At 59.7% G+C, this 27,822-nt stretch overlaps 2 protein-coding genes across 2 annotated transcripts in view; one reads left to right on the top strand and one right to left on the bottom strand.

Annotated features, from left to right (window-relative positions):
• Nucleotides 1-17,778, top strand: part of SHARPIN (SHANK associated RH domain interactor) — a 37,676-nt gene extending 19,898 nt beyond the window's left edge. Inside the window, exons 9-14 of the mRNA XM_074986428.1 lie at nt 13,698-13,858; nt 14,056-14,167; nt 14,585-14,764; nt 16,664-16,762; nt 17,042-17,185; nt 17,640-17,778. Coding sequence (XP_074842529.1) covers nt 13,698-13,858; nt 14,056-14,167; nt 14,585-14,764; nt 16,664-16,762; nt 17,042-17,185; nt 17,640-17,720 — 777 coding nt within the window. The 3' untranslated portion in view covers nt 17,721-17,778. The remainder of the gene's footprint in view (nt 1-13,697; nt 13,859-14,055; nt 14,168-14,584; nt 14,765-16,663; nt 16,763-17,041; nt 17,186-17,639) is intronic.
• An 83-nt stretch (nt 17,779-17,861) lies between these two features.
• On the bottom strand, nt 17,862-27,747 carry CYC1 (cytochrome c1). The gene is made up of 8 exons (XM_074986430.1): nt 27,538-27,747; nt 25,947-26,099; nt 20,190-20,383; nt 19,868-19,994; nt 18,896-19,053; nt 18,487-18,647; nt 18,302-18,402; nt 17,862-18,184 (listed from the first exon to the last, which is right to left on the bottom strand). Exons 1-8 carry the CDS (start codon nt 27,730-27,732, stop codon nt 18,080-18,082), a joined length of 1,194 nt encoding a protein of 397 aa, XP_074842531.1. The 5' UTR covers nt 27,733-27,747; the 3' UTR covers nt 17,862-18,079.
• Nucleotides 27,748-27,822: the final 75 nt, after the last annotated feature.

Genomic DNA, 27,822 nt, shown 5'->3' with positions numbered 1-27,822 from the left:
AGCCAAGGCCTGGAGAGCGACTGGCTCTGGCCAGTCGGGCTCGGTGACTGACACAACTTCTCTGCTCTCTCTCCCCTCTGGCGCTGGACTCTCCCCAGGAAAAGGGAAGGCGAGAGGCTGGCTCGGCTGCACCCTGCCCCCGGAGCTCGGGCTCCCTGGATGACTTCATCCACCTCTCGGAATTCTGCTAGCCGCGTCTCATGCCTGGACTGCCCCGCCCCAGCCCCTGCAGTGCTGGTCTGAGCCCTCCCCAGCACTGCCCCTTGGGCTGGGTCACCACACGGGTTGGACTGTAGGGTCAGGGTGGCAACTCTGTGCCCGCACTGAGTGGCGGGCAGGCCGTAGCTTTGTACCAGCCCCCAGGGCCTGTGCCGTGAGGCTGTCGAGCCATGGGCTGGGCGCTGCCAGCTGGCCGTGGTCCTCCAGAGAGCGTGGGGCTCACTGTGCCGAAGCTTCTCTTCCCTGGCAGCGTGAGGCTCTGCGGAGCTAGATCTGGCCCGGCGGGAGTGGGACAGCTCTATCAGGCAGGTTTGTGCCTGCCTGGCCGGGGTTCGGTTTGCCGTGTTGTGGGGCCTGCCGCTGAGACGGGCCCAGAGACATGAGTGAGCAGAGGGTGTGCCAGCAGAGGCCAGGCCATGGGAACACTGCAGCTTGGAGTGGCTAGTGTGGGTGGGGGCAGGGGCTCTTCGTGAGCCAGTCAGACCTTTTCCCCTATCCGTGGCTGCTTCTGGCAGCCCTGCTTGCTCCCGTCCCTGCCCCGCTGTGTGCGGGCTTTCTCTGCCTGCGTGCGCGCACCCTTGGGGACCCAGCACAGCACAGCTCCTGCAGCAGTGGTCTCTCTCAGGCAGGGTCTGGGCAGCTGGCCCACAGCTTCCCAAGGACGCCAGGGCCTGGGCCACGTCCCCTTGTTGGCCCATTGCTCCTTGTGGCCAGGGCTCTGGGGCCTCTGCCTCGCTCTGTCGGGGGGGAGCAGCATAGGGGGCTCTAGGAGCGCTGCTCTGCGGTGCTGCCTGCGTGGGCTGAGTGCTGCTGACTGCTCTACGTTGTGGAGGCTGCTGGATGGGATGAGAAGTGGGCCCAGTTCCTCAGAGCGTAGGGCCTGATCCCTGCCAGGCCAGCTCTGAGCCTCTTGTGCCCCTGGGCACTGCAGTGCTTTGCACTAAGCCCCAGGAGCCAGACTGCCCAGCCAAGAGCTGGGCTGAACCGACTCTGAGTGGTGCCGGCTGCAGGTGTGACCATGGGCCAGGACCAGTCCCCGCCCCCTGTGGGTGGAGACGGCTCAGGCCCGCGGGAGCACTGCATGCTGGGATCTCAGTGTGCCCTGCCAGCATCTGGGGGAACACTTCCTGTGCGACCATTTGGCGTGCAGCTGCAGGACCCCTGGGTAAATGCAGCCCAGAGCCAGACCTGCAGCTTCTGCGCCTGCCCTCTGAGCTCTGAGTCCCCTGTGCAGCGGAAGGGCAGGGCTATGGGCGCAAGCCAGTGAGGCCCTGGGGGCTGGGATTGGGTGCAGCTGGGGGAGGTGGTGAGTGCCTGGGTGGCTTCCTGCCACAGGAAGGAGAGTTTGACAAATGTAGAGCAGGAGGCGGCCTCCAGGAAGAGCCCTGAGCTAGAGCTGCAGCTTAGAGAGTTGGCAGCTCTGCAGGAGGTTTGGCTGGCTCTGGACTAGGGGCAGCAGTGTCGTGCAAAGCGGGACTGGGCAGGAAGCACAGGACTTGGAGTCAGACACTGGCCTGGCTGCGGCGCAGGGAGGGTAAGGGAGCTGCTGCTGAGTGGGCCAGAGATGAGCCGAGCCAGGCCAGGTGCAGGGTGGCTGCGGTTGTGACTTCACTGCAGGGAAGGGTGAAAGCTGTGAGCACACTGTGGCAGTGTGCTGTGTACTGGCAGCAGTGTGGGAGCAGCCACGCACAGCTGTCCACGTAGAGGGGATTGGAAGCCCAGGATGAAGTCACAACCCTCTTGTGATGGACCCGTGCCCGGTCTGCGTGTCTCCTGTGGAACCAAGTGCCTCATCCTGATGGCACTTTACTCTGGGAGGAGATTATCTGAGCCCTCGTTGCCTGCGTGCACTGATGCAGGGAGGAAGGGCGGCCGTGTTCACTTGCTGCAGCTTGCATTTGTGTTCGAAGTCTCAGCCCAAAGCCAGTCACCAGCTGTAGGATGGAAGTGGCCAAAGTGTCTGAGAGAGACATGCTGCTCCCCTGCCTGGAGAGCAGGGCGCCATGGGATACCTGGCTGAGGGTCACCGACCTCGGAGCAGACAGCAGTCATCCCATCCTGAGTGGGGAAGTCTGGCCTGCAGAGATAGGAGCTCCCAGCATGTCGTGCTTCCACATCCTGGCAGCTGGGAGTGTGATGGAGGACCTGATGGGATCCCGGCTGCCTGTGTTAAACAGGGCCAAGCTTTGGGCCTGCTGAACGTAGAATCGTAGAATTCTAGGGCTGGAAGGGACCTCAGGAGGTCGTCTAGTCCAGCTGCGGGTCCTGCGTAGGCTCTTGTGGAGTCTGTGCCTGGTTCCGTGCGTAGGGTGTGATGGAGAGTGATTGCTCATCTGCAGGTACTGAGAGTGTTGGCATCAAGTTCCTGATCTATTAAAAGATTTCTCTAACAAGCACTTCTGTTGCCATGTGTTACTGGGCAGCTGCAGGGTCCTGGCCCTGGTCTGCGCAGATTCGTGCAGATCAAGGGGTGCTGGCCTAGGCTAGATGCTCTTGTGCCTTGAGGGGCTGATTTGGGCAATCCAATTTTTACCGGGTTACGCTAGCAAAAGGGGCCCCTCGTACCAGCACAGAACAGCCAGATGGGACCAGTGCCGAGATCCCGCTAGCCTGGAGTTTGGTCTCCAACGTTACCCCGGGTTCTCAGAACCTGAAGTGGGGGTGACTTAACTGTTTGTCTCCGGGCAGTGTCAGTCATTTGGAACACACAAGTGTCGGAGAGGTAGCCATGTTAGTCTGGATCTACAGAAACGATGAGAAGTCTCATGGCACCTTCTAGACTAACAGGGTTTTGGAGCATGAGCTTTCGTGGGCCAAGACCCGCTGTGTCAGATGCATCTTGCCCGTGAAAGCTTATGCTCCAAAAAATCTGTTGGTCTGTAAGGTGCCACAGGACTTCTCTGTCTTTTGGAACACACAGATGCTTCTGTGTGACAAATGACTGGTACTGATCTAAAACTACGAGGTGTTTAGATTATGTGCACACACAAAATGGGCGTGAGACATCCCAGTTGTAGTCACCTGCAGACTGGTGACCACCAGCAGGGCTTCCAGGGGCCCCCTGCCGCCCAGCTGGTGGGGAGTCTAGGTACCAGCTCCTTGCCCAAAGAAAAGCTCCCTCCGACTGCTCTGAGGTATTTCTGCTATCCAGTCTTGTCTAGCTAAATCTAACAAAGCACATAAGCTGTAGTGGCTGCTAGCAGCTCAGTGTAACAACCTCCACTGGGCCTCCAGTTCCAACAGGCTAATCATTATCTCTAAACGTTTCTCATATTTCCAGTCATGACGGCACCGTGTCAGAGGCAGCTCAGCCAAGGTCACTCTTCAGGCTCTCTCCCAGAACTGTCTGTCCCACCCTGCGGGACAGGCTGTCAACGTGCAGCTGTCTTGCCTTGTCTCACAACAGCCGGAGAGAATTCCTTGTGCTGAGATGTTTGGTTCAGCTGGTCAGGCTGCACATAGGGATGGCTGAATACAGTACTGCCACGTTCTGGGGCACACGCAGGACGGGCAGAGCAGAAGGTGCAAGACCTGCAAGAGGCAGCATGGGACAACTCCTCCTGGGCGTTTCTGATTAGGGTTTGGCTCAAAGCAGCAAGTTCTCGCTCTCTCTCCTAAAGCTCTCCTGCTGGCACTTGCTGCTCTACCTCTGCTGCTTGTATTAACCATAGAAATACCCAACCCTTTTTTGGGCAGCTTTTTAATAGATCCTCAGCCCTTGAGCCTGAGTTGTGCAGCCAGCATGAAGTCTGTATGTAATGTGTGCTGGGAAGAAAGCACCAATCTCTGGAGCTCACTGGATGCGTAACCTGACTGCATAAACAGGATTTGTGAATAGGGATAGAGAGGTTATGTTACCTCTGTGGTGCCTGGTAGCGGGGTGGGAAGTGGAACCTCCAAGGGCTGGAGCAGGCCTGGGAGCAGGTAAGAACCCAAAGGACACTTCTTCCCAGCCTGGAGCAGGCTGCCCACCTCAACCCCACCATGGCTCCTTCTCTTCTTCCCCTTCTTGTCTCTTTGGCTCCCCATTCATACAAAACTTCTACACCTGCAGGCACAACTCTTTGGAGAGAAGCTTCTTGACCTAGCTGGGAAATGCCCAACACCGTCCTGTGCAGATGGGAAGTAAAGTATAAATACTTAGCAACGCGGGTAACCAGCCGTGGGCCTGTGGAGAACTCTGGCATGGACAGTTTAATTCTTGTGTAGTCCAGTCGTCTCTTCTCACTGCTGGAATTACTCAGGCAGTGTCCCCACCAGTGCAGCAGCCCTGGTGCCATGTGTGACTTTCGATGGTAACGCTGGTGGCGGTCATCTCACATCCACTGAGATGGCCCTTCAAGGATGGTGATCTGCCCTGAGGAGCGCACCTCCTGCCTGGCATGTGTTCCTCCTGCTTAGGGGCTTCCCCCAGGCTGAAGATCTTCACCCACCCTGAGCAGTCTGGTGTCTTTGAAAGATGCCAGCGCCTCACCTTTCATGTCTCTGCTTTTCACAGAGACTCTACTGCTGCACCAAGGCAAGCGATGGCTGTCGGAGGTTTGGCTGACCACTTGCAGCATTTTATAGGCGTTGAGAGCTTGTTTCCTACCCCCATCCTGGCCCTAACCGCCCTTTTAGCATCCACTGGCCCCTGGGATGTTTATGCCATGAGAGCAGGCTGCCTCCTGCTGCAACCACGACCTCTCACAGTAAGCAGATGTGGCTGGCTTGGGCGAGTCTTGGTGGTCTGGGAATGGAGGGATGGCTGCAGAAGGAAACGTTGATTTGGAGCAGCAGTAACAGAGCACGTGGGGGTGCTGCGGGTGAGGAAGTATATCAGCCCCCATAAGTTGGTCAGCAGCAGGTTAATGACCCTCAGATTGGCAGCCTATCGTCAGCATGTGACTCTTCTATTGTTTACACTTTGCTCCTGACTACGATAGTCTGAGAACTCCCATGGCAACACTGAGATGGCATTAGCACTGCTCACGGTGGAGACATGTATATTGTACAAGGTGACTGGAATTGCTGCGTTGGTCCTGAATGCCCCAGAATGATGCTGCTCTATGGGGATGCCATCTCATGGCCAGACAAACAGCAGATGACTGCAACTCAGTGTAATTAGCAAATACTTTATTCCGGCACAAACCATACAGGCAGTGCATGTGGGTACTGCTGGATTTGTTGACCCAGACCCAGAGCGACTTCACGATTTTGTACAGGTGGTGTGAAGGGGAGTTGTTCCTAAAGAAGGTGAATAAGGAGGAGTTGATTGTAATGTAACAGCCAACATACAAACCAAATGGTGAAGCAAGAATGACTGGAGGTATCTTCAGGCTCTGTTAGAATGTCAAAAAAACTGAAAGGCTGGGACAAGTGGCATTCAAGAAGGCAATTGAATGAAAGCTGCAAGCTGTTGACCTCCGCACAAGCAGCGTAAATCAGCTAGAGAACCACCTCTGCTGATCTGAGGCAGTGGGTGAATTCCTGGCAAAGCAGACCCTAAAGGGATAACCTTGGGCTGGGGAGATTGAGTGGCTTGATTAACAAAAGAAGAGGGGCATGAAGAACAGGGCAGTGATGCGCACAAATGCTTTGGAGCAAAGGCCAATAGACAGCCTGCTATGCCATCCAGGCCCTTTTGAAAGGCTTTGTGGCAGGAAACGCACCTTTCCACCCCCAGGCACCAGGGGCTGCGTATTATCTGCCAAACACACTTTATGTAGGAAGTGAAGGAAGCAGAAGGGATATTGGTGAGAGGTTTAATTTATCCCACTGAGTCACATCCTACACAGAAATTGCAGCATGGGAAAGCAATAAAGCCCCTGCAGAGGAACAAGCTCCAAGGGCTGGAGCAGCACCCAGCCAGGCTTACTGCCAACCTGTCGATGCCATTCTGGATTCTGGAACATGGCCCAAGATTAGACCCAGTCCCTAACGGCTCCTGTTCAGAAAAGGGGAACTCTGCTGTTTCTGGAAAGTACAGCTCAGTCTCATCATTGGCAAACCCTGGCACATCTGCTGCGCAGCTTTCTCAGCCCAGGGAAGCGTCTCGCTGAAGAACAAGCTGGGCTTCAACCCAAAGCAGCACCTGGAACAAACATTCAGTCCGCATGTGAGGGGAGAAGGCGCTGGAGAAGGTGCTGCAAATGATGGTGGATTTTCATAGACGATCTGGGTGGGAAAGACCGCAGGGGATCATCTAGTCTGAATCCCTGCTCAAAGCAGGACCAACCCCAAATAAATCATCCCTGCCAGGGCTTTGTCTATCCTGACCTCAAAAGCCTCTAGGGATGGAAATTCCACCAGCTCCTTAGGTAACACCCTCCTTGTGAAATAGTTCTTCCTAATATCCAAACTACACCTCCCCCACTACAACTTGAGACCCCTGCTCCTCATTCTGTCATCTGCCACCACTGAGAACAGCCTCTCTCCATCCCCTGCGGAAACGTAGCGGAAGACTGTCAAATCCTCCCTCTTCTGCCACCTAAGTAAGCCTCATTCCCTCAGCTGCTTCTCACAAGTCATGTGCTCCAGCCCCATAATAATTTTTGTTGCCCTCCACTGGACTCTCTCCAACGTGTTCACACCTCTTTGTAATGGGGGGCCTAGAACTGGGTGCCACACTCCTGATCTGGCTGCAATCATAGAATCCTAGGGCTGGAAGGGACCTCAGGAAGTCATCAAGTTCAGCCCCCTCCCCAAAGCAGGATCAACCATAACTAAATCACCTTGGCCGTGGCTTTGTCAAGCAGGGACTTAAAATCCTCTAGGGATGAAGATTCCACCACCTGTCTTGGTAATACACTTCAGTGCTTCACCACTTTCCTGGTGAAATAGCGTCCCCTAGTATCAAGCCGCCTCCTCCTCCTCCTCTGTAACTTTAGACCATTGTTCCTTGTTCTGTCATCCATCACTACTGAGAACAGCCTCTCTCCATCCTCTTTAGAGCCCATCTTCAGGAAGTTGAAGGCTGCTATCAAATCCCCCCTCACTTTTCTCTTCTGCAAATTAAATAAGCCCAGATCCTTTAGCCTTTCCTCATAGGTTCCCTCAGCCCACTATTCATTCTGTTGGCCTCCACTGGACCGGCTCCCATGCATCCTGAACCTTTCCATACTGGAGGGCCCCAGAACTGGATGCAGTACTCCAGATGTGGCCTGACCAGTGCCGAGTAGAGGGGAATAATAACTTCTCTAGATCTGCTGGAAATGCTCCTCCTAAGCAGCCCAATGTACCATTAGCGTTCCTGGCTACAAGGGCACACTGTTCTTATGTCCAGCCTCCCATCCACTGTAATCTCCAGGTCCTTTTCCGCTGCACTGCTGCTTTCCCAGTTGGTCCTCAGCCTCTAACAGTGCCTAGGATTCTTCTGTCCCAGGTGCAGGACTCTGCACTTGTCCTTTTTGAACCTCATCAGATTTCTTTTGTCCCAATCCTCCAATTTATCTTGGTCACTCTGGACCCTATCCCTACCCTCCAATGTATCTACCTATCACCCTAGCTTAGTGTCATCTGCAAATTTGCAGAGGGTGCAGTCCATCCCCTCATCCAGGATATAATAAAGATGTTGAACGATACTGACCCTAGAACTGATCCTTGTGGCCCTCCACTTGAAACCAACTGGCAACCAGACACTGAGCCACTGATCACTCCCTGTTGGGGCTGATCATCTAGCCAGCTTTCTGTTCATCTTACAGTCCATTTATCCAATCCATACTACTTAACTTATGGGCAAGAATATTGTGGAAGACTGTATCAAAAGCTTTGCTGAAGTCAAGGTATATCACATCCACTGACTTCCCTGTCTACAGAGCCAGTTACCTCATCATAGAAGCTAATCAGATTGGTGAGGCAGGACTTGCCCTTGGTGAATCCACATTGACTACTCTTGATCATGTTCCCTTTTCCAAATGCTCCAAAATGTATACCTGGAGGATCCCCTCTGTGACTTTTCCAGGGACTGAGGTGAGGCTGACCAGTCTATAGTTCCCTGGATTGTCTTCCTTTCCTTTTTAAAAGAGGGCACAACATTTGCCTTTTTCCAGTCATCCAGGACCTTTTCTGATCACCACAAGTTTTCAAAGATAATGGCCAAAGGCTCTGCAATGACATCTGCCAATTCCTTCCGCACCCTTGGGTGCATTAAATCTGGACCCATGCATTTGTGTGCATTTAGCTTTTCCAAATAGCCCTTAACCTGTTCTTTCCCTACCGAGGAGTGCCCAGCGTCTTCCCATACTGCATTGTCTGGTGCAGTAATCTGGGAATTGACCACGTCCATTAAGACAGAAGCAAAAAAAAAAAAAAAATACATCGAGTACTTCAGCCTTTTCTACATCCTGTCACCAGGTTACCCCTCTCATTCAGTAATGGCCCCACACCCTCCCTGATAACCCTCTAATTGGTAATATTCCTGTAGGAAACCGTTCTTGTTACCCTTTACTCACTTGCTAGCTGCAGTTCCAATTGTGCTTTCATTTTCCAGATTGCCTGGCATTCTCCAGCCATATCTTTATCCTCTTCCTTAGTCAACTGTCCAAGTTTCCACTTCTTACGTGCATCCCTTTTGAGTTTAAGCTCACCAAGGATTTCCCTGGTAAGCGAAGATTGTTGCCTACCATATTTGCTTTTCTTACTGTGCACCAGGGTGGTTTCTTCCTGTGTTTTCAATAAGGCTTTAAATTACTGCCCTTTTGACAACAAGAGCACGCTGATGACTCATATCCAGCTTCTTGTCCTCTGCAGTCCCCAGGTCCTTTTCTGCAGAGCTGCTGCTTAGCCAGTCAGTCCCCAGCCTGTAGCAGTATTTGGGATTCCTCCATCCTAAGGGCAGGACTCTGCACTTGTTGAACTGCATCAGATTTCTTTTGGCCCCAATTCTCCAATTCATCTAGGTCACTCTGGACCCTTTCACTGCCCTCAAGCATGTCTATCTCCCTCTGAGCTCTGTCTGTAAACTTGCTGGGGGTGCGATCCACCCCCTTGTCCAGATCTTTAATGAAGAAGCTGGACAACACCGGTTTTGGGGGCACTCCCCTCGATACTGGCTGCCTCCTAGACATTGAGCCGCTGATCACTACTTGTTGAGCCTGATGATCTGCAAGCCGTGCTGCTTTTTCTTGCTAGCAGGCATACTGTGGGAGACAATATCAGAAGCTTTGCTTAATTCAGGTGCATCACTGCCACCACTTTTCCAATACCCACAGAGCCAGTTATCTCATCCCAGAAGGCGTTCAGGTTGGTCATGAATCCATGTTGACTGTTCCCAGTCACCTTCCTCTCTGTGTGTTACACAATACATTACTTTAGGATACCTCCATGAGTTTCCACGGCTGAAGGGTTGGTAGTTCCCCGGATTCTCCTTCCCTTTTTTTAATGATTGGCACAACTATGAGTAGCACTACAACTTGAGCCTTTTTCTACTTGTCTGGGATCTCCCGAGCCCCAGTTTTCAGAGATCACGGCCAATGGCTCTGCAATCACACTAGCCAACTCCCTCAGCACCCTAGGCTGCATTAGATCTGGCCCCTTGGATTTGTGTATATCCAGCTTTTCTAAATAATCCTCAACCTGTTCTTTTCCCACCATGGGCTACCCACCTCCTGACGCAACAGTCTGGGAGCTGACTTTGAAGACTGAGGCAAAACAAGCACTCAGCACTTCAGCTTTTTCCACGTCATCTGTCACTAGGTCACCTCGCTCATGCAGTAACGGCCACACCCCCTCTCTGATCTTCTTATTGCTAACGTACTTGTAGAAACCCTTCTTACTACCCTTCCTAGTTGTGACTCCAGTTGTGCTTGGGCCGTCCTGATTGCATCCCTGCATGTTCAAACAATATATTTATACTCCTCCCTAGTCATCTGCCTGAGTTTCCACCTCTTGTAAATTTGTTTTGTGTTTAAGCTGACCAAAGATTTCCCTGGTAAGCCAAGCTGATCACCTATAACAGGAGTGTCCAACCCACGGCCCTGGACAGCTAGTAACGCGGCCCCACAAGATTGTAAACTTTTAACATTATTATGTGATTTATATACATTAACTATATTATATTTTATATGTGGCCCAAGACAATTCCTCTTCACTCAATGTGGCCCAGGCAAGCCAAAAGGTTGGACACCCATGATCTATAATATTTGCTTTTTATTTCACCATGCAGCCAGATGTTTTGTTCCTGAGGCTTCAAGCAGGCTTCTTTAAAATACGGCTAGCTCTCCTGGACTCCTTCCCCCTCCTATTAACCTCCCCTGGAACCCTGCCAATCGGTTCCCTGAGGGAGTCAAAGTCTGTGTTTTCTGAAGTCCAGGGTCTGTATTCTGCCACTCGTCTTCCTTCCTTTGGTCAGGATCCTGAAATCAACCATCTCATGGGCCCTGCTGCCCAGGCAGACACCTATTTCCCCTTCCCATACCTGTTCCTCCTTGTTTGTGAGCTAAGACCTTGGTCAGCGTATGGCACAAACCTCTACAGGCAGAGGGTCAGAGCTGGTGCCCCACTCTGTGCACTTCAGCCACTCTGGGGTGCGCAGCATATGAGCAAAGTGGTGGGTTTGACAGGATGGTGGATACCAAGCAAGTCAGCTGTCCTTTGACTGCGGTACTGACCTGATTGGATCGTCCCGAGGTTGATCGAGCTGAGGCTTCACTTTCTCTCCCCTCCACCACCTCCCCCTGTTGTTGTCCTTGTGGGGGAAACAGCTCCCCCACCCCCAGCTGGTTCTGTTCATTTAAAGCCCAGCCCCAGGTGGTAGGCAGAGCCAATTGACCAGCTCCCAGCCTCTGGCCCTTGAGTCAGGTGAGGGGGGGGGAGCTGGAGGTTGAACATCTTCCTGCAGTTGCGTGCACCCTTGGCCCTGAACCACCCCTCCACCCGAGCACCTCCAGCTTCTTCAGTGGCCTCCTGCAGGCTCTGGGGGGTGAGTCTGGGAGCAGGCTCACGGGGGGGTGCTGGGATGGGAGCACCGTTGGTGCATCTTTCTGGCCAAAGGGGAGCTCAGACCTCACACCCTTCCTCCCGCTTTTACGCTGCAGCTCAGGACTCCCCCGAGGGCAGCCAGAAAGCGGCGGCAGCCCAGCTCGCGAGCCCCCCCTGGAAGATCTGGGGTGGGAGGGGGAGTGGGAGGAGAAAGCATTAGCACCCATGGAGCCCCTCCTGCTCCAGGCGCTCTGCTCATGGAATGCCACAAGAGGCAGTCAGTGGTTCCTTGCACTTCTGCGGGGGGCAGTCACATCGCCCTGAATCTCTGCGAGTAGAGCCCCCTACCTCTGGGCTCCCTTGTCTCGCCTGACCTCTGCCAGCCTGCTCCCCCCCGGCTCTGCATACACAGCTGTGCGGCTGCCTTCCAGGCTCTGGCTTGCCAAGACTCCTCGGGGGTCAGGCTGCCCCATTTTTTTCTGTGCTGCGTGTCAGTCCAGACCATCCCTGGGCCTGCAGCTCCCTCAGGTCAGGCCTGGCTACTTCAGGCAAGATGGTCTTGACCGCCTCGCCCCAGGTGGTTAGAGTTCCCCCTCCCTGGCTCCCCTCACTTCTGCTCCTGCCCCACCTCAGGTGCCCACAGGAAGAGGGGAAGTCCCCAGCCCAACCTGGCAGCCCAGATTGCACAGCTACAGAGGTCGCCTGGCTGGCCCCATGGCTGGGGCAGGCAGGGAGGACAGCAGAGTGCAGGAAGCCTGGCAAAGAGGGGCTCTGCCTCAAACAGCCACAGCTTCAGGCTCAGAACACAGCCAAGTCCCCTCTTGTTCAGGCCACGCGGGGGGGTCGTCGAGGTGATGGCACATGGGCAGGACTAGCGGGAGATTTGCTGGGCCCGGTCAGAGCAGGAGCCCCAGCTGGTGAGGTTTGCAGCTCACACCCACGAGCTGAGCCCAGTACAACCACTGAGAGCCACTTTCTAGCCCTGGGAGCCACACGTGGCTGCGGCTACCAATTTTCTGTCTGCGCAGGGTGGCTTGGTGATACCATAAGTAATGCTAAGGGAAGGGCCATGCCTGTGGCATGGCCGGCTGGGCCTGTGTGTTGTCAGCCTTCCCCCTGCCTGGGCCCAGCTAGGGCTGTGGCTTGGAGGCAGTGATGGGGCCCAGCATTCAGGGTCAGTGTAAGAAGCCAGGTGAATGGGGGGGGGGGGGCCCTGAGGTCTCAGCCTGCCCCCTTCTCCGGGGGTGGGGGGTGGCATTCAGCCCCCATGGCCTGGCCCTGAGCACTATAGCTAAGGGCAGGCTTGTGAACGTCTGTCCCGAGCCGGCGCTACGCCCTAGCTGCAGCACCAGGGCTGATGGTCTCACAGCAGCAACTGGCGAGGCACAAGGAGGCTGAGTCCAGCTGGGAATGGGCCTTGGTGGGTGCATAAAGGAGCTCAGGCTACTGAGGGGCAGGGGCAGCTTGGGTGTGGGCGGGGTGGGGGGCAGCTTCTGTAGGGGCAGGAGGGGCTGCGTGCAGCTGGCTTCTTAGCAGCCAGAACGGAGCAGAACAAGCCCCAGTGGCTGGAGAAACAGCCTGTCACCCAGCGTTATAAGGAGGGGGCACCGTTACCCGGCAGGACGCGTCCCTAGGCTGGGGTGGAGGCTGCCCGCAATGCTGTGCAGCTGGCTGGGTGTTTGCCAGGTCCATGCCACCAGGCCCAGGCTGGATGCAGGCAGCCGGGTGAGCTGGCTGTGGCGCGCAGGGCAGGAGGGTGGCATGCTGGTGAACTGGGCAGGGCTGCAGCCAGTGGGCTGTCGGCGTAGGCAGGGTGAGCGGTACCGCTGCTCTGGTCCTAGTGCCGTAGGCGTGGCCTGCCTCCTTCTGGGTGTGAGCTCAGCCCTGGAGGGGCCCAGCGAGGGCTCAGGGCCAAATACAGTGAAACAAGCCCTCAGCTGGGAGGTTCCAGGCGCTGCTGAGGGCAGGGGCCCGGCCTGGCCGCGCTGTCCCTTCCAGCTGTGCGCTAGGTACAGCTGCAGGTGCTGGTGCTGGCTGGGGGCACCCCCTGGTGGCCATCTTGCACCTACACCTGCCAGGGTCAGTGAGGCCTTGGGCAGCACTCCCTCCGGGCCCAGGTCACTGCCCGGGGCACCCTGGCTGCAGGGAGGGGGTCAGAGGCACGCCAGTGCAGCAAGCCCCCGCTCCCCCCACATTAATGGCAGCTCTGGAGAGGGGGGTCCCCCCCGTACTGCGAAACATGCGCAGTGGCTGACATGAGCCGGGCACAGCACCTGGCTGGAAGCAGCTGAACACTCTCCTTTGCCCCATCCCACCCCAGCTCCAGCTGGAGTCATGGGCCACCTGCAGGGGGTGGGAAGAAGGGCTCTGCCTGGCTGCTGCCTGTGGCTAACACAGCCACCATGAGGGCGGTAAACCTGGTCACAGCCCAGACCCTTTACGTGCAGGGAGGGGGGGCAGCAGCCTGCAGGGCTTGGCCCCTGGGGGAGCTCTGAGGTCATAGCCTGGCCCCTCGGCATGGGGGCTGTTGGGCTCGGGAGCTTTGGGGACCTGCCCTGACACCTGGTTCTGTCCTACAGGCCCTGGAAGACGAGCGGCTGCAGAACTTCCAGCAGCTGCTGCAGCTGGAAGAGGAGGGGCTGGTGCCCAGCCACGAGGCCCTGGAGTGCCGGATCTGCTACATGCCGATGGCACCAGGAGAGGGGGTGGTGCTGCGGGAGTGTCTGCACACCTTCTGCAGGTAACACGGCCCCGCCTGCATCCTGGCCCTGTGCTGCCCAGGCCAGGGGATGGGGGCAGGGAGGGCTCAGCTGAGAGCCAGCAGCTCCTCCTGGATGTCTCTGCCAGGCACTGGCCTCCATCCCTGGGGCTCAGGCTTGGGCTCTAGTGGACTGCGAGGTTCAGGGTTCTTGGGGTGACCGCCCCCTGTCCCCACAGAGACTGCCTGCGGCAGGTGATCAGCTACAGCCAGGAGCCCCAGGTGTCCTGCCCCTTCCGTGATGACGACTATGCCTGCAGCAGCAAGCTCCAGGAACGGGAGGTCCGGGCGGTGAGTCCTGCAGCGTTGCTGGGGGCTCCTGTGGACTCCAGCTCCTCCAGGCTGGGCTGCAGGGCCCTGGGGGCATCACCACTCGTTCCATGGGAGAGCCCTGGTGCTCAGGCTGAGGCACACAGCAGGGGAGGGGGGACATAGGTGAATGGTGCCTGCCAGAGGCTTGGGCCCGCAAGCCAGGGCCTTGCTGGGAAGCTTGGCTCCTCCAGCAGATAGCCCAGGCCTGGTGCCTTCTCCCTCCTCCTTTGGGCCATGGGCACCTGTCCACTGAAGCCCGGCCAGCTCCTTAGACAGCCCCAGCCCCACCCGCACCTTCTGCTCAGGGGAGGGGTTGCTGAAGGGGCTCCCAGGCTGGCTCTGCTGCAGGCTGAATGTGGCCAGCTGTGGCCTGACCTGCCAGGCTCTGCGCTACAGCTGGTGTCAGCAGAGGAGTACAAGCGGTTCCTGGAGCGGAGCCTGATGGTGGCCGAGAGCCGCACCCAGAACAGCTACCACTGTAAAACTACCGACTGCAAGGGCTGGTGCATCTACGAGGACACGGTCAACGAGTTCTGCTGCCCGCTCTGCGGGGGTCTCAACTGCCTGCTCTGCAAGGTGCGCGGCTGCCCTGCGCGGGAGGGAGGGGGTGTGCGCACGCACCCATGGCCGTCTGTCCTGCTGGGAGCGCCCCCGGCACTGCCTGCCCTGCGGGGGAGGGAGGGAAGGGGTGTGCGCAAGCACCCATGGCCATGCATCCGTCTGTCCTGCTGGGAGCGCCCCCGGCACTGCCGGCTCTGTGGGGGAGGGGGTGTGCGCACGCACCCATGGCCATGCATCCGTCTGTCCTGCTGGGAGCAGCCCCCGGCACTGCCGGCTCTGTGGGGGAGGGGGTGTGCGCACGCACCCATGGCCATCCGTCAGTCTGTCCTGCTGGGAGCGCCCCCGGCACTGCCTGCCCTGCAGGGAAGGGAGGGGGTGTGCGCACGCACCCATGGCCATGCATCCGTCTGTCCTGCTGGGAGCAGCCCCCGGCACTGCCGGCTCTGTGGGGGAGGGGGTGTGCGCACGCACCCATGGCCATCCGTCAGTCTGTCCTGCTGGGAGCGCCCCCGGCACTGCCTGCCCTGCAGGGAAGGGAGGGGGTGTGCGCACGCACCCATGGCCATGCATCCGTCTGTCCTGCTGGGAGCAGCCCCCGGCACTGCCGGCTCTGTGGGGGAGGGGGTGTGCGCACGCACCCATGGCCATCCGTCAGTCTGTCCTGCTGGGAGCAGCCCCCGGCACTGCCGGCTCTGTGGGGGAGGGGGTGTGCGCACGCACCCATGGCCATCCGTCAGTCTGTCCTGCTGGGAGCGCCCCCGGCACTGCCGGCTCTGTGGGGGAGGGGGTGTGCGCACGCACCCATGGCCATCCGTCAGTCTGTCCTGCTGGGAGGGCCCCCCGGCACTGCCGGCTCTGTGGGGGAGGGGGTGTGCGCACGCACCCATGGCCATGCATCCGTCTGTCCTGCTGGGAGCAGCCCCCGGCACTGCCGGCTCTGTGGGGGAGGGGGTGTGCGCACGCACCCATGGCCATGCATCCGTCTGTCCTGCTGGGAGCAGCCCCCGGCACTGCCGGGGAGGGGGTGTGCGCATGCACCCATGGCCATCCGTCAGTCTGTCCTGCTGGGAGGGCCCCCCGGCACTGCCGGCTCTGCACGGCGCGCGGCAGCCCTGCGGGGGAGGGAGGCGGTTCCCAGGGGTGGTTCCTGCTGGGTGCACCAGCCAGCAAGTGCCCCGGGACAGACCTGGCTGCTCAGACAGGACTAGTGCACCAGCCCCTGGTTGTGGTGACCTTGGGGCACAGCTGGGGCCACGCCCCACTCAGCCCAGAGCCATGCAGGCTAACACACCATCCCTGGGGCTGAGGCGGAGACACCAGCCATCAGAGCTGCAGCTGCTGCGTCCCTCTCTGCCTGGCCGGGAGCTTCCAGCACCACCCAGGCTCCCACCGCTGCTGCGCCTGGTTCAGGACCTCGTGCTGGAGCTGGGGTGTGGGCCCTGCCTCACTGCTGAGCCAGGGGGCCGACACCTTCCTTCGAGTCATGGTTCTGGGTACCCCGGGAGCTCCCGCTCCCTGTGGAATGCTGCAATGCCAGGGGCTCAGCTGCAGCCGGGCTGGCTCCTTACAGGCCTGGTCACTGCAGCCCCGCCAGACCCCCTGCCCCCAATGCAGAGCACAGAGGGAAACTGAGGCACGCCAGCAGCACCAATTCCTACTGCGGAGGGCCAGTGAGTGTGCGCACTGGCTACTGCTGGTTGGCTCCAGGGAGGGTGGCAGAGGCAGGTGCGAGAGTCAGTCGCTGCCCAGCCCAGGGCCTGCCTTCTGGGAGGGAGGGCACCACAGCCCCGGCCAGGCTGCTGCACTCGCCCTGCAGAGGGACGCAGCCCCAGCTCCCCTGCCGTGCACCAGAGCCTCCTCAGCCCACAGCTGCCCAGCGGAGGCTGATGGCTGCCCGGCCTGTCCCCCTGCCAGGCCATCCATGAGGGGAAGAGCTGCCGCCAGTACCAGGACGACCTGCAGCTCCAGGCCCAGAACGATGCTGCTGCCCGACAGACCCACGACATGCTGCAGGTGAGAGCCGGGGGGTTGGCTTTGCGGGCTGGGGCCCCCCGGAAGAGGGGAGTAGCAGTTCCCAGCCTCACTTCCAGCTCTGGCCCCCCGGCGTGCCAGTACTGCAGCCCCTGGCGGCCAAGCCAGCCCCGGGCCAGCAGGCTCCCTCGGGGTCCCGTGGGGCCTGGCTTTTGCCAGCCACGGGGGTGGGGCAGCAATTGTGGGGGCGCGTATCACCCGCCAGGGTGATGTCCCGGGGACAGCCGTGGCGATTCCCGGGGGTGCACCTCTTGCCCACAGACGCTGGTGCAGACCGGCGAGGCCATGCACTGCCCCGCGTGCCGCATCGTGGTGCAGAAGAAAGCCGGCTGCGACTGGATCCGCTGCACCGTGTGCCAGACGGAGATCTGCTGGGTGACGAAAGGGCCGCGCTGGGGGCCTGCGGTGAGCTGGCATAGGGGGGCAGCCCTGCCGCAGCCCCTCTGCTGTTCCCAGAGGGGCTCCTGTGGGGGAGGGGGGGGCAGGCTGTCTAGGCCCCTTCCTGTGGGCTCCAGAGGGGCCTTGGCCCAGCCCTGTGGCTCTGGCCTGTCTGCTGCCCTTGGCCATGGGCAGGAGGGCAGCAGCGTAGAGCTGGGCAGAGCCAGGCTCCTGGGGGAGAACAGAGCTGCTGCCCCTAGCCTGGGCGGCTCCCAGGTGTTTGGGAGCAGCAGAGTCACCCTCCCCAGCTCTGCCTCGGGAGCTGCTCCTGGGCCTGCCCCCCAGGGGCTGCATGGAATCAGCTGGCTCCAGCTCGCCTGCCCCCCGGAGAGGTGGGGAGACGCTGAAAGCCCCCCGTGAGCAGCTCAGGGCAGGGCCTCCCCCGCCCCGGCTGATGCGCGCTCCTTCTCCGCTCATCCAGGGCCCAGGCGACACCAGTGGAGGATGCCGCTGTAACGTCAGCGGGCAGAGATGCCACCCGCACTGCCAGAACTGCCACTGAGCAGCCTCCCTGCACTGTGGGGCAGGCCCAGGAGCAGAAGCCAGGCCCACACCTTTCTCCTGGGGGGTGCAGCCCGCGCCTGGGGGCCCAGGCGAGCCCCAGCGCCCTGCTCCTGCTGACACACCACGCCACGCCTGCTCCTCAAGACTGACTGTTTATTTCCGCCCCCGCCGCGCATGTACAGACAGCGGCTCCCCGCCCTCTCTCAGGCCTGGCAGGCGCCAGCTGTGTCCGAGGGAGAGGGCATTAAATAAGAGTAACGCAGGCGAGCAGTGGGCTGCACCTGTCCGTCCATCCAGCTGCATGTACATTCCTGCCCTGGGGGCCACGCGGGGCGGCGAGCTCCGGGGAGCAGGTGCTTACTTGGGGGGCCGGTATGCGATTTTCCTGCTCTTTAGTACAGACCACTTGTGGCGCTTCAGGTAGTAGGTAAGGGGGATCAGGAGGCCGAGAATCATCATCACCTGGGAAGGGAACAGGAGGAGTCAGGCCCTGCCACCCCCAGCCCCATGGGGGCCTGACACGCTGGCCACGGCCACCCCTTGGAGCTGCCCCGGCCGCAGCCCCGGGCAGGCGCTCACCTTCATGCCCATGAGTTTGCGGTGATCGTGCTCCGGCTCCGCGGCCCACCGCAGGAACGTGCACACGTCCTTCGCTATCTGGGACATGGTGGCTGGGGTCCCTGGGAGAGAGCAGAGTCAGCGGGCAGGGCCGCGAGCCCCTGGCGGGGGGGAGGGGCGCGCTCCTGGCACGCTCCGCCTCTTACCGTCTTCAAACTCCAGGATCTCGTTGTAGATGGGGGGCGCCATGGCGATGGCCTGCCCGGGGAAGTAGGGGTTGTAGTGCAGCTCCCCCTTGAGGTCCACCCCGGTGGGGGAGTCGCAGTAGCCGGTGAGAAGGGAGAACACGTAGTCCTCACCCCCATGCCTGAAAGACACGGCAGGGGAGATGGCTGGGGCGACGGCCCTGGGGAGATGCTGCCCTCTTGGGCACGGACACCCCGAGATGGGCAGGAGGCAGGTGGGGCTGGCAGGGGCTAGGCCTCCCTGGACGAGCCCCTGTGGCTCTAGCCAGTCCCAGCATGCACTGCCCCTTCCGGGCGTGGCCCGGCAGTGCCCCCGCATTCAGCTGTGGGCATGGGGGCCTCCCCGCTCCCCCTCTGGAGGTGGCCGCACCTGGCATTGACGATGTAGCTGAGGTCTGGGGGCAGCGCCCCGTTGTTGGCCATGCGTGCAGCCTCCGCGTTGGGATAGGGCTTGGGGAAGTAATCCGAGAGCTTGCCTGGGCGCGTGAACATTTCACCCTGCTCGTCAGGGCCATCGACCACCTCCACCTGGCACAAGAGAGCCCTGAGCTGGGACCTGTGCACCCCGCCAGCCCCAGGGGCCTGCCCCAGCCCCAGAGACAGCCCCTGTGCACCCCGCCAGCCCCAGCCCCAAGGGCCTGCCCCAGCCCCAGAGACAGCCCCTGTGCACCCCGCCAGCCCCAGCGGCCAGCCCCAGCCCCAGAGACAGCCCCTGTGCACCCCGCCAGCCCCAGCCCCAGAGACAGCCCCTGTGCACCCCGCCAGCCCCAGCCCCAAGGGCCTGCCCCAGCCCCAGAGACAGCCCCTGTGCACCCCGCCAGCCCCAGCGGCCAGCCCCAGCCCCAGAGACAGCCCCTGTGCACCCCGCCAGCCCCAGCCCCAGAGACAGCCCCTGTGCACCCCGCCAGCCCCAGCCCCAGAGACAGCCCCTGTGCACCCCGCCAGGCCCCAGCCCCACACCCAGGCCCCAACCCCAGGGGCCTGCCCCTGTGCACCCCGCCAGGCCCCAGGCCCAGCCCCAGGGGCCTGCCCCTGTGCACCCCGCCAGGCCCCAGGCCCCAGGCCCCAGCCCCAGAGAGAGCCCCTGTGCACTCTGCCAGGCCCCAGCCCCACAGCATCACACCCAGGGGCCTGCCCCACCCCTGACAGCAGAAACAGGGCCCCAGGCACACAACTGAGGGCCCAGCTCCCCACCACATCGCATAGGCCTCCCCTCTCCCCCAGGCAGGACCTAGGAAAGCACCCGTGGCAATGAGCCCAGCTCCCCTCCTTCCGGCTCACACCAGCCAGCAGGAGCCGGCTGCCCGAGCTGGGCTGTGGATCCCCTCCCAGCCGGCCTCACCTCCAGTGCCAGGGCCTTGGCTTCAGCCTCGGTGTGGGAGACGCCGACGAGGTTGCGGAAGGCCACGTACTCCATGCTGTGGCAGGCAGCACACACCTGCTTGTACACCTGGTAGCCACGCCGTACGCTGGGAGAAGGGAAGCAGCCATGAGACCCCTCTGCTCCCCGGTGCTGAGCGGGAAGGGGCCGGGCCAGCGGGAGCCCAGAGCGGTTATCCCTGGAATGCAGCTTCCCTGGGGCTGTGCTCGGCAGCCTTGTGGGCCACTCGCCCTCCAGCCACGGGCCCATCCCACCCCCAGGACGGACTGCGCCCCTCACGTACCTGCTGTGGTCCAGGGAGGACAGCAGGCCGCCGTGGCTCCAGGCGTAAGTGGGAGGGTGCAGCTGCAGCTCACCGGCACTCACGGCGGTGTGGAGAGCCAGGGCCAGCCCCGCGCCACCGGCAGCCAGCACCCCCAGCGCAGACAGCGCCACCTTCCGGCCACGCGACATGCCGGACAGCGAGGACAGGCTGGCCTGGAACACAGACCAGAGCCAGAGCCAGTCACCCACCCGCTGCAGCATGGGGGTACTCGCGTCTGCACCCAGCCAGGCTCCGCCAGAGGGACCAGGGAAGGAAGGTGGGGAGCCAGCGGCCTGCCTCCTGCTCAGCCCTGGGTCCCTCCAGCTCTGCAGGCAGGCAGGCGACACTGGCCTGCTCCCACCTGCGCAGAAGGGAGACAGCCCACCCTGCACACCAGCCGGGGGGCGGGGCTGGGGAGCAGGGAGCTGAAAGAGCAGCTCTGAGTGGAGCCCCAGCTGGGGCCAAGGAGGGCTAATGGGCAGGGCTGGGGAGAGGCAGGAGCGTGGGACTGTGGCTCTCCTGAGCTCCTGCCGGGTGGATGTGGTCTAAGCAAGCCAGCCCACACCAGGGCACAGGGCGAGTCCAGGCCTCTCGCACCACCCCTCCACCAGAGGCTCCCCAGGCAGCTCTGGGCCCAGCAACTTCCCCTCTTCTCTACAAGGGGAGCAGCAGGCAGGACTATGAAAGTCCCCGGGGAGGGCACCCAGTAGCAGAGCTGAGCCACGTGTCAGCTGGGGGGTGTGCTGACTAGAGGCACGGAGGACAGGCCAGGAACCAGGCCCACGCTTGGGGCTGCCTCAGTTTGCTGTGACCCTGCACCTGGCTGGCAGCATCAGAGCGCAGGTCTGCACACCGGCAGGAGGAAGTGTGGACGGCGCATGACACCTGACTGCCATGTGCCAGGCTCAACCTTTAGCCACGCTGCCTCTTGTGGCAAATGTGCCATTTCCCCGGGTGTGGCTGGACTGGCAGTACCGCTGAACTCCAGGGCCGGGAAGAACCAGCCCCTCCCTAGCACCAGCACGTCTGCGGGGTGGTGCTCCTCTGGGACTCCAGCCCAGCTCTATTTGGCGGGAAGCTAAAGAAAGCTCCGGAGCGCGGCGGGTGGCAGGAGCAATTGTCTTCCTTACACACGTTCTGCGCTGCAAGTGAACGCAGAGCTAAGGCACAGCGGGGACTTCAGAGCTAGCAGATCTCGCTCCCTCTCCACCTCTGCATTCACTGGCTGGAAGAGGGAAAACGTTTCCTGCCCTTTCAGCTCCCACACGGTTTCTTAGCTTGGAATGAAGGAACCAGTCCTGGACCCGAGCTAGGTCAGGAACCGCAGACGTGCCTCTGCGCCTGCAGAGCGGCGGCCGTCAGCCAAAGCAGCCTCAGCACAGCTCTAGTCTGGGATCAGCGCCCTGCCCGAGGCGGCGCGCTGAAGCAAGCGGGACCTTTCGAGCGCCGGCGGCACTTCCTCAAGTCATCGGTAACCCCACTCTCAACAGCTTTGTTAAAAACCAATGAAGATGCTGAGCTTTCCTGGTTGGGTTGGGGGTTGGCAGCATTTGCTGGTCTGTTGTTACTCCCTGGGCGGCCTGGCTCTCAGCAAGGCCCCAGCTGCATGGGAGAGGAGTGGGGCTGAGCTCCACCTCACATGGAGATGGAAATCAGCCACGTGCCACTCTTGGCCCCCCGGCTGGGGGTGCTGCGCCTGCTCTAGTTCCTGGGGCTTAGCCAGTGACCTCACCAGTTCAGCCGTCCGCGCTCCTTGGAAACGTCCGTGGCGACTGCACAGTTTAACGCTACGTTTTACAGGTAAGTGATTTTAATCGGTTACTGTAGGTTTAGGCCTTTACAAAAGGGCAGTTTCAAATCTGATTTACATTGGTTTATTTTTTAAATAGGGGCTTTAACTTAAGCTCTCTGGTGTTCTCCAATCACCTTAAGGGCCCTGACCGCAGGGCAACAGGGCAGAGGCCAGTGCTGGAGCGTTACACGAATGCACACAGCCCCATCTCAGCGAGCTGCTGAGCTCCAGGCCAGCAGCGGCTTGAGTGCAGCACCCTGTCAACGGCAGAGCAAGGGACAGGGCTGTGCAGCACCACCCAGACCACCTCAGAAAGCACTGGCCTAGCATGGGGACTGGGAGCCAGGAACCCCCGTCTTGTGCTGCTTTAAACCTGGGCCCAGGACAAGCGATGGCCTCCCCGCAAGCCACTGCTTCACTGACATTAAGGCCGGAAGGGATCCAGTCACAGCACAGGTCAGGATCCCACCAGTCACCCTGTACTGCAGCCAGCGCGGAGATGGAGAACGTGTACGTCCCTGGGGAGCTGTTTCAGCGGTTCCCTGCCCTCACTGCTGAATGCCTGTGCTGGCTTCTCATCTGACTGGCTGCTGCAGCCTCCAGCTCCCAGCTAGAGCAACCAGCGCATTAGCACCTGGTGGTTTTTCCCTCTGCCAGCCCTGCCCTTCTGCACTGTGGTCACATCACAGCTGCCCTTCCGTAAACCGCGGCTCCTTAAAGCACCGGCAGACTGAAGAAGGCATTTCTGGGGCTCTTTTCTGCCCCTCCCCAATTTTCAACATCCTTCTCGAAAAGCGGCCACAGCATTGCGGCATGCATCTCAGCAATGCCATAGCCAGAGGACACCGGCCTACCCTCCGGCACGTTCCTGCAGCCGGGACTGCCCGAGCCCTTTCCGGCAGAGCAGAGTTCTGGTGGGTTGCTCATACCCTCCCGTTCCTAGATCTGCTCCAGAGTCCCTGCTGCCCCGCCTCTAGGTCAGTTCCTAGAGGTGTCTTTCCATTTGACTGCATTGTCAGAACGGGCCCAGCTCGCCAAGCAACCTACACCCGTTCGACTGGCCCGTCCTCAGCACTATCTGCCCTCACGTCAGCCACAAGCTGTATTAGCAGCGATCTGATGTTACATGCCGGTCGCTGAGGACAGAGCTGACCGGTGTCAGGCCCCTACCAATCCCTGTGGAACGCCATCAGAGGATGCTTCCCTCAGTGACAATGGCTGTCTCAGACCTGTCCCTTAGCCAGTCGCTGGGCCACCAGTGGTGCACCAATCCCAGTATCCTGGCTTCCAATGGCAGCTGGGGCCAGGTCCCCAGAAGGAATGAACAGAACAGAGCATCTTATGGAGAGATGCCCAGTTGCCCAATCCCAGCTTCTGGCAGCCCGAGGTTGAGACACACCGAGAGCACAGCATTTCCTCCCTGACCATCTTGGCCAATGGCCGCTCAGGAAGCCATCCTCCAGGGACTCCTCCGTCCCTTCCCGAATACAGCTACTCTTTGGGCTTTCAGGAAACCCAAGCAACGAGCTCCACAGGTTGTGCACTGGGCTAAGCACTTCCTTTGGTCCCAAGCCTGCTGCTCACTCATTTCATTGGTGGGCGGCTGCCTAGTTCCTGCGTGACGCAGCTGTTCCAGACCCCAAAGCACATCATTGCTCTTCTCCCACTCTACTGCTACCAGACAATACCTGTTTGTCAGAAAGCCGTGTGCTGCTAGAAAGTCTACTTCTTACAGCACCTTTATCAGGTGCACAATCGCCACCTGTTTTGCTGCACCAAGAGAAGTTTAAGGGATGACTTGATAGCAGTCTAGAAGCACCTATGGGAGCAGCAAATACCGAGCCCTGGGCTCTTCAATTGGGCAGAGAAAGGTCTGACACGATTCAGTCACTAGACGCCGATGCTAAACCAGAGGAGGGACGAATACAGCTTGTGGGCCACATCTGGCCCGTCAGACTCTTCAGTTCCACCGAGGAGGGGCAGCCCTGCCAGGAGGAGCCAGTCCAATGCTTGGGAAGCACGATGAACAGTTGCAGGTAACCGCAGGGCCTTCTGCACCTGTCCTGCAGCCTTGTTGCCAGCCCCAGAGCGCCAGACAGCATGTAGTGGGGGCTAGCTACGGGCAGGGGGAGAGTCAGGAGGCAGTGAGGGACTGGGGACAGGCCCCAGGATGGCTTTCGGGTGGGGAGCAATAAAGGGGTGAAGAGCTGAGGGCTTAGATACAGGTCAGGTTTGTCAAGGGTTCAGGGACATCCTTCCCCAGCCTTTCCTACATGACCTCCATACAATTTCTGTCCCCAGCGTGGCCCTCCAGCCAAAACAGCATCCCCCCTCCACGTACTAGAGAAATTCTGACAAGAAATAAAAGGCAAGTTGTTACCCAGCAAGATCGTTAACCACTAGAACAATTCCCAAAGGGGCCCTGGCGGATTCGCTGTCTTTCAGAGTCATGCCCGGCTGTTTGCCTCAAGCTCTGCCCCTGGGGCAGGCTCTGGCTAGTGTCACATGGGCAGTTTGATCCGCTGAACACAACGATCGTGGCTGGTCTGGAATCTACGAAAAGAATCAACTCACATCTCCTTTGACCTAGTTTCCAAGAAAGCCATGTGGACAATGAGATGGGAGTGACAACCCCAACGTACCCCAGCAGAGAGAGGATTCGCTCATGTTTCCTCCGGCGGAAGATGAAAAAGGCTGGGTCCTGCCCTCACCAGGTACGCAGCAATACAGAGAACAATGCCCAGGTAACAGAGGGGAGTATCCTTATCAGCCGAGCATCTCCAGAAAGGGCAGTACAGCTCCCTAGTGAGAACCTACCTGAGCTCTTCAATAGGAGGCAAAAGCTGAGGCCGACTGCACACACCTGTGCAGGGAAAGGCTGATCCAAGCCTGAGCGCTCTGAAAGCTCCCGCTTCCTGAGTGCGGGCCAGGAGGCTGCAGCCCCCCGGCAGAGCCGTAGGGATAGAGGGAGCCAGAGGCTGATTGAAGCCTCTGGAACCCCGAGCGCACTGGCTGTTCACAAGGAAGAAGTGCTGCGGGAGCACGAGCACACGAATGCAGAGCAGCCCCGCACTGCGGGCGGCCGCCCCAGCTCCCGGGCTCAGCCCTGGGGCTGACCAGATTCTTGACACGGGATGGCCGCCGCTGACAGACGGGCCAAGGCTCTGCCGCGTCGCACCTGGAGGCTGGGCTGGGGCCGAGCCCTCAGGAAGAACCCGGCTACCCCAGGCTGGCTCCGCTCTCCCGTTCGCCTGGGCAGGAAAGCCCCAAAGGCGCCTAAGTAACGGCATATGGAAACACACGTCGCGGAGCTGGACGGGACCTCGGGGGCATCAGTCCCGGCCTCCGCCCCCGCCCGGGCAGGGCCGAGCCCCGGCCCCTTTCACCTCCCGGGCCCCCACCCCCGCAGGGCCCCCGCCCCAGGGCGCAGCCGGCAACGCTCGAACCACTGACCGGTCCCCCCGGCAGGGCCGCGCCCCCTGACAGCGCCCCCCCCTCAACACCCCGCGCGGGGGGGGACCCCCGACAGCGCCCCCCCCTCAACACCCCGCGCGGGGGGGGACCCCCGACAGCGCCCCCCCCTCAACACCCCGCGCGGGGGGGGGGGCCGCCCAAGGGCTGAGCGCTCCCCGCTGTAGCCGCCCAGCGCTCCCCCCGCTGAGCTGTCGGCCCGGCCCGGCCCGGCGGGGTCCCGCTGCTTGGCAGGAGCGGGGGCAGGACAGGGCTGCGCGGCCCGGCCAGAGCCCAGCCGGGGGGGGCGGGGGCGATCCCGGGATGAAGCGAGGGAGGAGGAAGGGGGAGGGGGCCCGATCCCGGGGCGGAGGGAGCACGCGGGGCCCGATCCCGGGCCCGGCCCAGCCAGCGGGCGCCGCGCCCCGGTGACCTTCAGGGCCAAGCCGGGCGCAGAGCCGGGCCGGGCCGCGGCGGACGCGGCCGGGTCTCACCTGGGGTGGCCGCAAGAGGGGCCCAGGCGGCAGCGGCAGCAGCAAGGAGCCGCCACGGACCCGCAGCACCAGGCACCGCGCCGCCGACAGCGCCGCCATCACGGAAAGGAGCCGGGTCCGCCTGCTTCCCAGCGTGCACCGCGCGGGGCCGGCCTACGGGGGCCGAGCGGGAAAGAGCAGCGGATCACCGGATATCCGGTCACGCTACACCCCCCAGCCCCGCCTGGCCGGAAGCGCGTCGGAAACAGCCCCAGCGCTGCGGCACAGCTAGGCGGGGCTACGCCTGGCCCCGCCCCCGGCATCGACCAATGCGTTCCCCCGCCCCTCCCCCCCCCCCGGCAGAACCCCCAGCTCAAGCCCCCCACGTCCCCCCCGGGCCAGGCCCCCCCAGACTTCCCGCCCCCCCCCGGCAGAAGCCCCCCAGCTCAAGCCCCACTTTGGTACCCAATGACTGGAAGACGGCCAATATAACGCCAATATTTAAAACAGGCTCCAGAGGAGATCCTGGCAATTATAGACCGATGAGTTTAACATCAGTACCAGGCAAATTAGTAGAAACACTAGTAAAGAGTAAAATTGCAAGGCACGTAGAAGAGCACGAATTGTTGGGCAAAAGTCAGCATGGTTTCTGCAGAGGGAAGTCGTGTCTGTCTAATCTATTAGAATTCTTTGAAGGGGTTAATAAACATGCGGACAAGGGGCACCCAGTGGACATAATATACCTAGATTTCCAGAAAGCCTTTGACACGGTCCCACACCAAAGGCTTTTATGTAAATTAGGTGGTCATGGGATAGGAGGAAAGGTCCTTTCATGGATCGGGAATTGGTTAAAAGACAGAAAACAAAGGGTTGGAATAAATGGTAAATTTTCACTATGGAGGGGGGTAACTAGTGGTGTTCCCCAGGGCTCAGTCCTGGGACCAATCCTGTTCAACTTGTTCATCAATGATCTAGAAAATGAGGTAAGCAGTGAGGTGGCAAAGTTTGCAGATGACACCAAGTTGTTCAGGACAGTCAAAACCAAAAGGGATTGTGAAGAACTACAAAAAGATCTCAGCAAACTGAGTGATTGGGCAGCAAAATGGCAAATGAAATTTAATGTGGGTAAGTGTAAGGTAATGCATGTTGGAAAAAATAACCCAAATTACACGTACTACATGATGGGGTCAAATTTAGCTACGACAGATCAGGAAAGGGATCTTGGAGTTATAGTGGATAGTTCTCTGAAGACATCCACGCAGTGTGCAGCGGCAGTTAGTAAAGCAAATAGGATGTTAGGAATTATTAAAAAAGGGATCGATAATAAGACAAAAGATATCATACTTCCCCTATATAAAACTATGGTACGCCCACATCTCGAGTACTGCGTGCAGATGTGGTCTCCTCACCTCAAAAAAGATATATTGGCATTAGAAAAGGTTCAGAAAAGGGTGACTAAGATGATTAGGGGCTTGGAACGGGTCCCATATGGGGAGAGGCTAGAGAGACTGGGACCTTTCAGTTTGGAAAAGAGGCGATTGAGGGGCGATATGATAGAGGTATATAAAATCACGAATGGTGTGGAGAAAGTGAATATAGAAAAACTATTTACCTTTTCCCGTAATACAAGAACTAGGGGACACCAAATGAAATTGATGGGTAGCAGGTTCAAAACTAATAAAAAGAATTTTTTCTTCACACAGCGCGCAGTCAACCTGTGGAACTCCTTGCCGGAGGAGGCTGTGAAGGCCAGGACTCTATTAGGGTTTAAAAAAGAGCTTGATAAATTTTTGCAGGTTAGGTCCATAAATGGCTATTAGCCAGGGGTACAGTATAGTGCCCTGGCCTTCAGTACAAGGGCAGGACATGGATGGCAGGAGATAAATCACTTGATCAG

The sequence above is a fragment of the Carettochelys insculpta genome, chromosome 2 (assembly GCF_033958435.1).
Source record: "Carettochelys insculpta isolate YL-2023 chromosome 2, ASM3395843v1, whole genome shotgun sequence".
NCBI lineage: Eukaryota > Metazoa > Chordata > Testudines > Carettochelyidae > Carettochelys > Carettochelys insculpta.
This window is presented reverse-complemented; position numbering and strand designations above follow the sequence as displayed.